At 47.7% G+C, this 12,003-nt stretch overlaps 1 protein-coding gene across 1 annotated transcript in view; it reads right to left on the bottom strand.

Annotated features, from left to right (window-relative positions):
* Window positions 1–9,935: 9,935 nt before the first annotated feature.
* HS3ST2 (heparan sulfate-glucosamine 3-sulfotransferase 2) overlaps window positions 9,936–12,003 on the bottom strand; it is a gene marked incomplete at both ends in the record, with an annotated part of 91,269 nt that continues 89,201 nt past the window's right edge. Inside the window, one exon of the mRNA XM_079945068.1 lies at window positions 9,936–10,554. Within this exon, the coding sequence (XP_079801194.1) occupies window positions 9,936–10,554 (619 nt within the window). The remainder of the gene's footprint in view (window positions 10,555–12,003) is intronic.

The following is a 12,003-nucleotide window of genomic DNA, read 5'->3' as shown; positions in this document are numbered from 1 at the left end:
TCTTTGTTTCCCTGGATATTAACAAGTTTACGGTCAAGTTAATATTACTCAAAAGCAGGAGAGATTGAAGTCCCATATAAACATCTTTGTTTCCCTGGATATTTTGCCTCTGCCATTTTATCTTTGTGTCTCCGTATTACCCAGAGTTTCCTGGCTGTACCTCTGCCCAAGGGCTCTGAGTGGCTGCAGCCTCTGGAGAGAGGGTTCAGGACTCTGAAAGTGGCATGAGGTGCCTTGAAGAGCCACTTTGAGGAGCCCAGAACAAACCCCATTAGGACCAGGTTCATCTGGGTAGTGTGAACTGCAGGGCTCATGCTGGGCTCTGATAGAGCTAGATGCCCAGCGTGGAAGGACAGCCAGGTCAGGGGCTGAGGAGCTGCGGCAGCCAAGCTACAAATGCATCCCTTGCTCCAGGCTTAGGGGGGCACAGAGCCCCATCCCAGAAGCCTGAGGGCAGGACTGCAGGCAAGATGCCAGCTCTACTGCAGGGCTGAGCATGAGTCAACCTGGTATTCCTCAGACAAGCTCCCGGCTGAGGTGTGCTGGGCAGGCTATGCCCACAAAGCATGTGTCAGCCAGCCGTGATCCAATTAGCCATGTGTCATCAATCATGTTCTGGTTAGACGTGGGTCAGCCTGACACGTGTCAGTCACACAGACTCATCTCCAATCCTTCAAGGCGCATGGGAGTAAAATAAACGGCAGTCACACACATGGTCACTGGGTGCATGTCTGCCAAACTCTGAGTGAGGAATGGACACCAACCACGTGGTTCCAGCAGGAGAATGTGGATGTAGAAAACTCTCCCATCCTCCCCTGCTTTTCTTTCACCCCCTTTCATTCATGGTCTGGTCCCTTCCCCTGCAGACTGTGTGTGTGTGTGTGTGTGTGTGTGTGTGTGTGTGTGTGTGTGTGTGTGTGTGTGCGCGCGCGCGCGCGCGCGCGCACAGAGGGGGGATGCCAAGGGGTGGGAGGCAAGCAAAGGGAGTTGCCTCTTACTCAGAGAGTGGGTTCTAAAGCCAACAGGCCACATGACAGAGGCACAGAAGCCAAACCGCCTGGAGAAACTCCCCCAATCTGACACTGCCGCTTCCATCTCCCATCACTGCTACGGAGGTGTTTATTTATCCAGTTGGGCATTTGAGAAAGTAACTGGCTTGCATTTAGGGGCTATGGAGGGTGAAGAATAAGTAAAAATCTACATTAACCTCACAATCAGCAAGGCAAAATACTCACATGGTGATGGGCATGCAAGGATGGAGGGGACAGAAGACCCCAGCGTCTTCTCATCGTCACTGTCATGAAGCAAAATGGCAGCTAGAACTGCTCACGCTGCTTGAATCACCTCTCTGACAGAATATAATTGAATTTAGGTGAATTAAATGCTTGTCTGACATGACTCCCTCTCATTAGCGGATGAAATGCAATCTGACTCGTTTAGGCTTGGTTAGGAGGAGTGTCTTTCTGACTTTCTTTTTTTCTTTCTTCTAACTGAAACAGAGATGTGGTGGCCAGAGCACCAGCATCCATCTTGGACCATGAGGATGAAAGCCAATGGACTAAGGATGATGTAGCAGAAAGACAGAAGGTGCCTGAGTCCCTGTTAACATAGTGGAGCTGCTGTACCAGCCCTGGACTGTCCAAGTCCAGACTTCTTTCATTTGAGAGAATAAATTCCTAATTTGTTTAAGCTACTGTTGTCAATAAAAAGCAGTTAGGAATATAGTTCCTAAAAGGCACAGTCATAGTTCCATTTCATACTAGAAAAATGGAATAAATTTTGTTCTAAGTTGTTTTGGAGGCTGAGGTATATATGTTTCTTTCTTTCTTCCTCCCTCTCTTCCTCCCTCCCCCCCTCCCTCTCTCTCTCTCTCCCTTTCTTTCTTTCTTTCTTTTTCTTCCTTCCTTCCTCCCTCCCTCCCTCCCTCTTTCTTTCTTTCTTTCTTTCCTTCTTTCCTTCTTTCTTTCTTTCCTTCTTTCTTTCTTTCCTTCTTTCTTTCCTTCTTTCCTTCTTTCTTTCTTTCTTTCGTTTCTTCCTTTCTTTCTTTCTTTTTCTTTCTTTCTTGCTTCCTTCCTTTCTTTCTTTCTTTCTCTTTCTTCCTTTCTTCCTTTCTTCCTTCCTTTCTTCCTTCCTTCCTTTCTTCCTTTCTTTCTTTCCTTCTTTCTTTCTTTCTTTCTTTCTTTCTTTCTTTCTTTCTTTCTTTCTTTCTTTCTTTTCTTTTCTTTCTTTTTCTCCAAAATGATAAAAGCAACATGTTCTCCTTATTTATTTATCAGGAAGCCAATTTTATCAAGAGCCAAGTTCATTGTTGAAGTGCGAGGGGCCCCTTGGGGCATCTGTTTATCCACCTGAATTCGTTCTTCAGCTCTCCAGTGCTGGGCAATGGGAGGTGGGGGAGATGAAGAGATTACGTATGTCTCCCATAGAAGGCATCCAAGCTGACTAGTGGCCCATCTTATCCTGGAAAAAGAGCGGACATCCATTTCTGCCCTTAGTATTGGGTAGGCAGGTGTGGGGTACACCCTGAATTTGTGGAAAGACTGAGAGTAGCCCTGGAACTGGGATGTGGTGTAGATGGGCCCAGGGTCCAATCCAGTGAACAGAATTTAGCCCAGTGCCCTTAATCCTTGTTCCCAGTTGCCCCAACCTAGAAAAACACACTCCTGGGCATTTTGGGCTGGCATGTAACACTCTTCTCCAAAGGATGAATTCCTCCTCATCCTTTAGGACACGGCCCCACTGTCACTTCTGCCAGGAAAGTTCCCGTTCTCTTCCCTGTAGCCCTCATCACCAAGTTTCAGTTTATTACATTATAGAGTAATTGTTTGTTTATGTGACTCTCATTCTCATTAGTCTGAGAGCTCTGTGAGGGGAACAGGAACAAAGGTTCACACAATTGTGTATCCTCCGTGTCTGGCTAGTCAGCCTAAATTGTTCAGGAAATATATGCAGAACGAATGAAATCCCATTGATTCCTATATTTTTTGTATTTCATCTAGTAGTTTCTTCACCAAATTTGAGGACCAGACCTCCTAACTTCCTTCTCATTCCTGGGAGATGTAATGTCGTTGCACCTGCAGTGTCTGATAAACAAGCTGAGCTTTATGCAATAGGTGGTGAGATTTGTAATAAGGGGAAGGAACTCCCCGTCCTTTTTCATGAAGTCCTCACTGACTGTGTTATGTTTCCTCCTTTACACCACCCTCCCCCCTGCATTTGCTCCAATTATTGCCCTGGACTTATTTGCTCACATCTCTCTTGTGTGAGTTACTCCAGGACAGTGTCCATACTGCAGCAATTAAGGGTGTGGCCTTGACACATATATACAATGGAATATTACTCAGCCAGAAAAAGAAATACAATTCAGTTATTTGTAGTGAGGTGGATGGACCTAGAGTCTGTCATGCAGAGTGAAGTAAGTTAGAAAGAGAAAAACAAATACCGTATGCTCACACATATACATAGAGTCTAAAAAAATGGTTCTGATGAACCTAGGGGCAGAGCAGGAATAAAGACGCAGACGTAGACAATGGACTTGAGGACATAGGGAGGGGGAAGGGAAAGCTGGGACTAATTGAGAGAGTGGCATGGACATATATACACTACCAGATGTAAAATAACTAGCTAGTGGGAAGCAGCTGCATCGCATGGGGAGATCAACTTGGTGTTTTGTGACCACCTAGAGGGGTGGGATAGGGAGGGTGGGAGGGAGACGCAAGAGAGAGGGGATATGGGGATATATGTATACATATAGTTGATTCACCTTGTTATACAGCAGAAACTAACACACCATTGTAAAGCAATTATACTCCAATAAAGAGGTTAAAAAAAAGGGGGAGGGGGTGTGACCTTGAGAGGAACGCCTGGTCTGGATCCTGGCTCTGCTACTTGTGTGAACTTGATTTCTCCACTTTTTTCAGCCTCCGTTTCCTCACCTCAAAAATAGGGGTAATATCAGTGACCACTTTAGAATGTGATTCTCAACTCCACACGGATTAACTTGTCTAATCCTCATAAAGCCACTACGATGTTGGCACTGTTACTAGCATCGCTGTTTTACAGATGAGGAAACTGAGGCACAGAGAGCATAAAATAACTGGCCCAAGATCCCAGAGTCAGAACTCAGGCAGCCCATGTTCGTAGCCACCACACCCATCTGCCCTGTGTTCACTGGACTTTGAAACAGGACTTGCTTTGTAGGGTTGATAAGATATGGAAAGCCCAGCAGCCAACACAGAAAAAGCATTCAACAAAGGTTGTCTGTTGTGACCTCCATACTCTCCTTTTGCAAACACTCAGTAAATGTTGACTAGTTTTGGGTGTTAATAAGTGTGTATGAGGATATAGGAAAGAGACAGACACACACATACGAGAAGACACAAACCCACACGTAAGCATGCATCCTCAGACACGTGTGCACAGACCAGAGGGACTGAATGTGGAGTGTGGGGAGCCACTACGCATCACGACACCAGTGGGGATGGAGGAGCGCCTCAAAGACAGGGCAGGAAGCTGGGAGGACAGAAAGCATCCTGGATGTCTCAGTGCTGCTTTCAGGTGCATTCAGGGCCGGGGAATCTCAGTGAATGCGAGGAAGGGCCGTCAGGACTGCCACGCGTGATGGTGCCGGCTGTGCCCTACACAAAGATGTCAGCTGGGAGTGGCAGGGGGCGTGGAGGCTGATGTCCAACCTGCACTCTGTTTGCTATAGTGTGTCCCCCAAAGGCTGTGTGCATACCAAAGGGGCACCCTTTCTATTTATCCGCCAAGAGGGAGTGCCTTTTCCTAACCCTCACAATGGTGCTGTATAGGCTAATAATGGCAGTAAAGACCCCAAGAGACCTAAGAGATCCCAGGCAGAAGGCAGAGCTATGGACAGCATCCTTTCTTGGGGTTAAGCAGTGGGGTTATGCGTTCAGGGTACAGAGCCCCAGTAGTTCATTCATTTACTCAAATAATAATTAAGTACCTACTATACCCTGGGCACTGTGCTGAGGAAGATGGACATGGTCTCTTCTTTCCTAGAGCTTACAGACCCAGGGGGAGAAAGGTATCAACCAGTAAACTCACATATAATGCCAGATAGCAGTAAGTCCATAATGGAAGGAAAACAGAATCACAAGACTGAGAATGACAGGGGGAAGGGAGGACAACTCTAGGTAGATATTTGAGCTGAGAACTGGACGATGAGAAGGAGCCAGCCATGCTATCTCGAGGATCAGCTCTTTAGGAAGAATAAACTGCTTTTGGAGTTCAGGGTAAGATCAGAGTAGTAGGTATGGCAAACGGTCAGAACCAAAGAAAACCTAGAAGAAGACTGGACCCAGGGTCTAGGCCAGCAGGAGCAGAACACTGGGACAATTTTGGCCTGGGGGCAATAAGGACACCAGGGAATTCACCACCCAAACTGGGGCCCTGCTGAGTGTGGAAGGGGCAGTGTCAATAATTTCTCCAGGACATCAGCTATACACTGGATCTGTCCTGGGAAAACCAGGATGAATGATCACGCTACCCTGGGCGTAATGGGTATTGAGTTTATTGGGCCGAAATCTTTGCAGCTCATCAGTTTAGACTCAGCCACTTGCTCCTGGGTTGTGAGAGTAACTTAATTCCTAGGCACATTGGAAGAGATAGGATGGAGGGAACTGCTACGAGCTTGGTTCTGTTAGAGCTGCGGTGGATCTAAGCTGACAGGAGAGGTAGATTCCACTGCCAGGAACCAAATAAGTGAAAATAAAGGGAATACAAGTGAGCACCTACTGTGTGTCAGGCGCGTACTTTCTCACCTAAGACTCACAACAAACCCCTTATCGTAGGTACAATTTCTGTCCCAGTTTACTAAGGATAAAACTAGCTCTAAGAAGTTGACAGTCTGACCAAGATCATATAGGTAGGAAAGAGCAGAGGTAGGATTCAAACTCAGACCTACTGGGCTCCCAATGATATATTGTCTTTAGACAGAGGCAGGGAAAGCAAGGCTGACCCAGGTGTAGGCACATTCAGATAGGCTCAGAGAAACACACTTACAGAGCGACACTCAGACGCAAGAGATCCAGACGCAGCTGGAAGCTTTGATGCGTGGATAGGGTTCTGTGCCCCGTACAGCTAGGTGTCCCCCAATATCTGCTCTCCCCCTGCTTCTATAGAAGACCCCAGTTTTAGCCGGGCCCTGTGCCACCAAAATGACAGATTATATTTCCCTACTCCCCTCGCATCTAAGAGTTCTACCCAAGGTGATGAGAGCGAAAATAGTACCACTATCCTCGCACAAGCTTAGGGGGCGCTGTTCACAATACGAGGAACATGTGAGTAAAAAGGATGTTGCAGCCTTGACTGGCAGAGGTTTGTTCTGCCCATTCTCCCTTTTGCTCCCAGGAGACTGAATATTTGAAAGGAAAACAGCCAGACCATATATGACAACAGAGCTCTGACCCATACCCCTGGAGCAACTGGCCTGGAATGGTCAGGACCTGCTCGATGACTGCCAGCTGTCCTACTTTAATGTCCCTGCTTTAACTGAGGACCCACCAGAGAAAATCAAGTATGCCCATAAGACAATCACATAGGATGCCCGCTTCTAGTTAGCCCACCTCCAGCTTCACGGAGCCAATAGCCACCTTCAGGGCACACCTGAAGGGTCAGGAGGCTCTGCGTGTTCTCTTTGGGGCGACCTCCACTGATTTCTACACTCCCTGCTGGTGAGTGTGGAATGAGCCATCGTGAACTGTGAGCTCCAGGATGGAAGGAACCTGATTCTCCGGTAGTTTGGAATCACCGTGCACCCTGGACTGTGAGTGAGAGAGGAAAACGATTCACACACACACACACACACACACACACACACTCACTCACTCACACACACTCACTCAGGCCCGGAGGAGGCTTTTTTGTCTCGGATTGAATAGTCAGACCTTATCTATTTAAACCACACTAATTTGGAACTTGTGCAAGTTTGCCCTTGGGCAGCCTGGGAGAAAGGGTACTTTTGCACTGGATTAAAAATCAGAGGTTGCTGAGCAGACTCACGTATACACCTGATTTCACTCGTTTAGGATTTTTAAGGTACTTTAGCGTCTTTCATTTGCATACGATGATTGATATGCTAATTACAATAGACTCTGACCTATTTATTAATACTTAGAGGCTACTTAGTCTGGGAGGTCTGTGAATACTAATAATGCAAGGGAATAAAGCTGCATTAATTCTAACCGGATTCTCCCTCATCAGGATAAACAACCGAATTTCACTGACTCTTTCTTGGGTTTTTCCTTTGTGTCCCAATGTAATTCCATCACCCTCTGGATACAGCCTCGGCCACCGTGTGGCCCAGGATCACAGGACACCAAGTACTTCTGGATGGGGAATTTATAAGGGCAATTCATTAATGTCCACATACAACTCATCCTTCTTCTGATCACCAGAGATTCAGGGCTCAGCTTCTGGGTGGTAGCAGCTCCCATTGGCCTCTGTGTCCCTTCTCCATGCCCATGGGGGATGCCCAGAGGGGGCAGGCTCCCAGAACTGGATTCTTGGTACCATGTTCTCAGTCATTGGATCTCCTAAGATGCTTGGGGTGGAAAGATGGGCTAAGACCCAGAGCTAATATCTTATGTTTATAAGTCTTGTAATTCAGACTCTTATTTTCAGGAAGCTTCCATGATGCCTGACAAAGGCAAAGTGGCCCCTGGAGGTTCAGCAATCTTTCCCAGGTGCCTGTGTGTCCTATGGAGCTACGTGGGAAGTGTCCCAGAAGTGCAGTTCCATGGGGCATTCCTGTCCATGCCACCAGACCTCCAACATCCATCCACACACTCATTCATCCATCAAACACTTGCTGTGTGCCTACGACATGCCAGCAAGATACAACCTTGACTCTTAGGGAGTTCACGGTCTATGGTCAAGACAGGCGTTTACACAAACGATACTCTAGTGAGATAAAAGCTGGAACTGAGATGCATACAAACTACCAAGTGCAGAAGAGTGAGCGGATAACTCAGCTTGGTTGGGGAAGGTTTCACAAATATCAAGGCAGCGACAGCTGAGTGAAGTCTTACAGGAGCAGGGGTTTCCATTAGCTGGAGACACACGGGGGAAAGCATTCCAAGCAAGGCACGGAGACAGAAAAGGATCAAGAAAAGACACGTAGTTCTGTAAGGCTGGGTGAGGGAGGAGAAGTGGCTAATCCCCAAACCGACATTGGGGTTGTTTTGGGCACCACGCTGGAGGATTCGGACTTCATTCTGAGGCCACGGTACACACTCAAAGCAGGGCTGTGAACGCAAATGCCTACAGGGTCAGGCAGATGAGGAGGGGGGCCAGGTGGGAACTGAAAAACCGAGGAGTGCAGGTCCCATCCAAAGGTGACAGCCATTGTCGCCATGCTGGAGCACAGGCTCAGTGTGGCCAAGTCTCTATGTCATACTGACTGAAGTAAGTCAGACAGAGAAGGACAGATATCATATGATATCGCTTATATGTGGAATCTAAAAAACTAGCACAAATGAACGTTTTTACAAAACAGGAATAGAGTCACAGATGTAGAAAACAAACTTATGGTGAGCAGTGGGGAGGGGAGGAGGGATAAATTGGGAGATCGGGATTGACATATACACACTACTATGTATAAAATAAATTAACTAATAAAGACCTACTGTATAGCCCAGGGAACTCTACTCAATACTCTGTAATGACCTATACGGGAAAAGAACGTAAACAGGGTGGCTATATGGATACGTATAACTGATTCACTTTACCGTACAGCAGAAACTCACACAACAATGTAAATCAACTATACTCTAATAAAAATTTTAAAAATAGAAGCTGGAAATCCATATTTTTATATGAACACTCCCAAGTTTTAAATGTTGGAAATTATTTCAAAACATCATGCTGGCCAAGCAGAAACATGTCCGATGTCCTATCAGCCTCTGGTTTGGCTTCCCTTCAGATGTAAAGCTTAAACAGAGAGCTGACACCGTCAGACTATGTTTCAGAAAGAGGATGTCCCCACTGACCTCCCCAGGCTTTGCCAGCAAGAACCTCTTCTTCTCCCTCCTCCACCCCCTTGCTTCTTCCCTCGCTGCCCTCCCAGACCATCCCCAGCACAGCCCCATCTTGCTTGGAGGAGCTGGGTGAATGCGCCGTGCTCCAGGCCTGACAGAGAAAGCCCAGCCACGAGGACACGAGAGAGCCGTATTTATTTCACATGGACAAGCGTGATTCTGTCGCATGCTGAACATGAAAGCTCGCGTGAGGAAAGTACCCGTAACAGCAGAATTATGTGCCTTTGCCCACAGGGAGCAGGGAGAGTCACAGAGCGGTTTTCAAAGACAGTTCAAGCAGTTGAGACCACAGGCTTTGAACTCACTGGTTTATTTCATCAGCAAAGGGTCTGTCTCCTAGGAGTGGCCAGGGGGACACTTCCAGCTCTGTAATCTCGCCACGAGCTGCTAAGGTCAGGAGGACGAGGCTGGTCCCCCATCCATCACCCAGGGTGGCTCGGAGACTTAAGCTGAGAGGGGAGGTACATGCCGCTCGAAATTAACAAACCCACTCCGGGGTGGACGGTGACAGGGACAGACTGCTGTGTTCATAGCAACAGACCATCATCCCTTATAATATGTATCATAATTGGAAGACGCACTCCCACTCTTCCTAAAGCAATTTCCCAAGGCCTCTTAAGGGCTGAAGGAAAACCATTCAGAATTGACCGGACACGTCAGAAGCAGATCAGCTTTGCATGGACAGACTGGGAGGGCTAGTGTCAGGGACCCCCCTGGTCTCTTGGCCTTAGCTGGGCTCCTGGGTTCCAGGATGATGAAATCCGAGATGGGAACAGGGGTTGGAGCCTGGGTTCCCTGGGGGAAGAGGGTCAAGGGCTCTCAGGGCAAACCTCGCGGAAGAGACAAGTGGAAGAGCCCTGGCATCTCGATGGCTCACTCCCACCTGAAGTCCTGCCCAACAGTTTCATAAAATTTAATATTATAAGGTCTATAAAATTCCCGGAGCTGGTCTATCACTTCCGGATCGATCTGTACATGAGTTCTGCCTTTCGATTTGCCCAGGCATCGAGGCAGGAGGCTCGATTCTGTTTTTTTCAAGCAAGGGAATCCTTTGGTCTTGTTGAAGTAGAAGTGCTTGTCCGTGATGAGCCTCTTAATGCCCAGGAAGTCCTGGACCCGCCCCATCTCGCCGGCTGGGTCAGTGATGAGCCGCTCGCCGCTGACGAAGTGGATCTGGGCCAGCGGGAAGTAGCGCAGCCAGCTCTCCAGGTGCAGCGCGTACATGCCTATGCGGATGGCGTTCCAGGACACATCCACCAGGCCCAGGGTGCGGTTGCGGAAAGAGAGGCCCTCGAAGGTGGGGATGTCCGGCTTCTTGGAGAGCGTCTGCGTGTAATCGGAGATGGCGCGGGTCACGGGGTTCCGCACGACCACTATCAGCTTGGTGTCTCGGGACATGTTGAATATCCGGCGAGGGGCCTCTTGAGTGACGAAATAGCTGGGGGTCTTCTCCAGCGTGATCTGGCTCTCGAGGGTCCGGGGCATCAGGCTCCTGCGGGGCAGAAACGCACATGATCAGCCGGGGCTCTGTTGGGGGCCTGGAGATCACTTCCTTCCGCCCAGCTCCCTAGTGAAGCACCCGCCCCCTCACCAACGGGACCTTTGAGGCTCACCTGCTCTCATCTGATGAAGACCCCACTTCAACTCTTGTTGACTTTGTTTTTTAGGTCTTTAACAGTTTGCTTTAAGACAAGAACCAACCTAAATGTCCATCAGTGTGAAATAAATAAATTGATGGAATAGCCGATTAATAGAGTTAGGTAGATCTGCGTGTACTCTTATGGAATGATTTCCAAGATTTAGTGCTTAAATGAAAAAAAGCAAGATACAACTTGTTTATCTCAGGAAAGATACCAAGAAACCAATCAAAGTAATTGCTTCTGGGGAGGGGACTTGAACGGGAGCAGAGCCAGGAGGTCAGGGATAAATGAGAATTAGTTTTTATTGTGTAATCTTTTACGCTGCTTGAAATTTTTATTGTGTTTATTACATATTAAAAAAATACAAAGGAAGCCACCGAATATTGTTCTGGCAAAAGATACTTCTCTAAATATATTAAGAAAATCTTTTGGGGGGAGGAAAGGCATGCTTTGTAGGGATAACATGTGTTTTAGAAATGAGTTCTGATGTCTTTCCCTCCTTGGTATAAGACTGAAGAAGCACAGAACTGCAGGCTGGTTGGGACCTCAGTCGGAAGCCCTAATGCAACCTCTTGCTCCCTTACTTTTTAATTTCCTGGTTTGCTTAAGGTTTAAGGGAGGATGGTGGGACACGCTGATGTCTCCTTCTCAGGTGTGTCTCTTTCAGGCCCTTGTGAAGGAGAACACCTCTGGCTCCCAGTCGCTACAGTTTTCTTAAATAAAATAAAAATTTTGTTTTTATTTTTGGCTGCGTTGGGTGTTCGTTGCTGGGCGTGGGCTTTGTCTAGTTGCAGTGCGCGGGCTTCTGATTGCGGTGGCTTCTGTTGTTGCAGAGCACGGGCTCTAGGTGCACGGATTTCAGTAGTTGTGGCTCGCAGGCTCTAGAGCACAGGCTTAGAGCACAGGCTCAGTAGTTGTGGTGCGCGGGCTTAGTTGCTCTGCGACATGTGGGATCTTCCCGAACCAGGGATCAAACCCGCGTCCTCTGCATTGGCAGGTGGATTCTTAACCACTGCGCCACCAGGGAAGTCTGCTACTTCTTTCTGAAGGTTGTGTTTTACCCTTAACCAGTTTTTCTTAATCCTGGCTGTTCATTAGATCATCCAAGAAAGTTAAAAAAAAAACCCACAAATGTCGAGCCGCATCCTAGACCAACTGATTAAAAATATTTGGGGGTGGGTTCCTTTCTGAAGCTCCTCAGATGATTCTAATGTGAAGGTACGGGTGAGAACCACCAACACAGCATCCTTCCCCCACTCTTAACACTACAGCTTCCCAACACCCACAGAATGCATCTTCAC

The sequence above is a fragment of the Stenella coeruleoalba genome (genome assembly GCF_951394435.1).
Source record: "Stenella coeruleoalba genome assembly, chromosome: 15".
NCBI classification, from domain to species: domain Eukaryota; kingdom Metazoa; phylum Chordata; class Mammalia; order Artiodactyla; family Delphinidae; genus Stenella; species Stenella coeruleoalba.
Note: the sequence above shows the minus strand (reverse complement) of the source record. Positions and strands in the feature narration are given on the sequence as shown.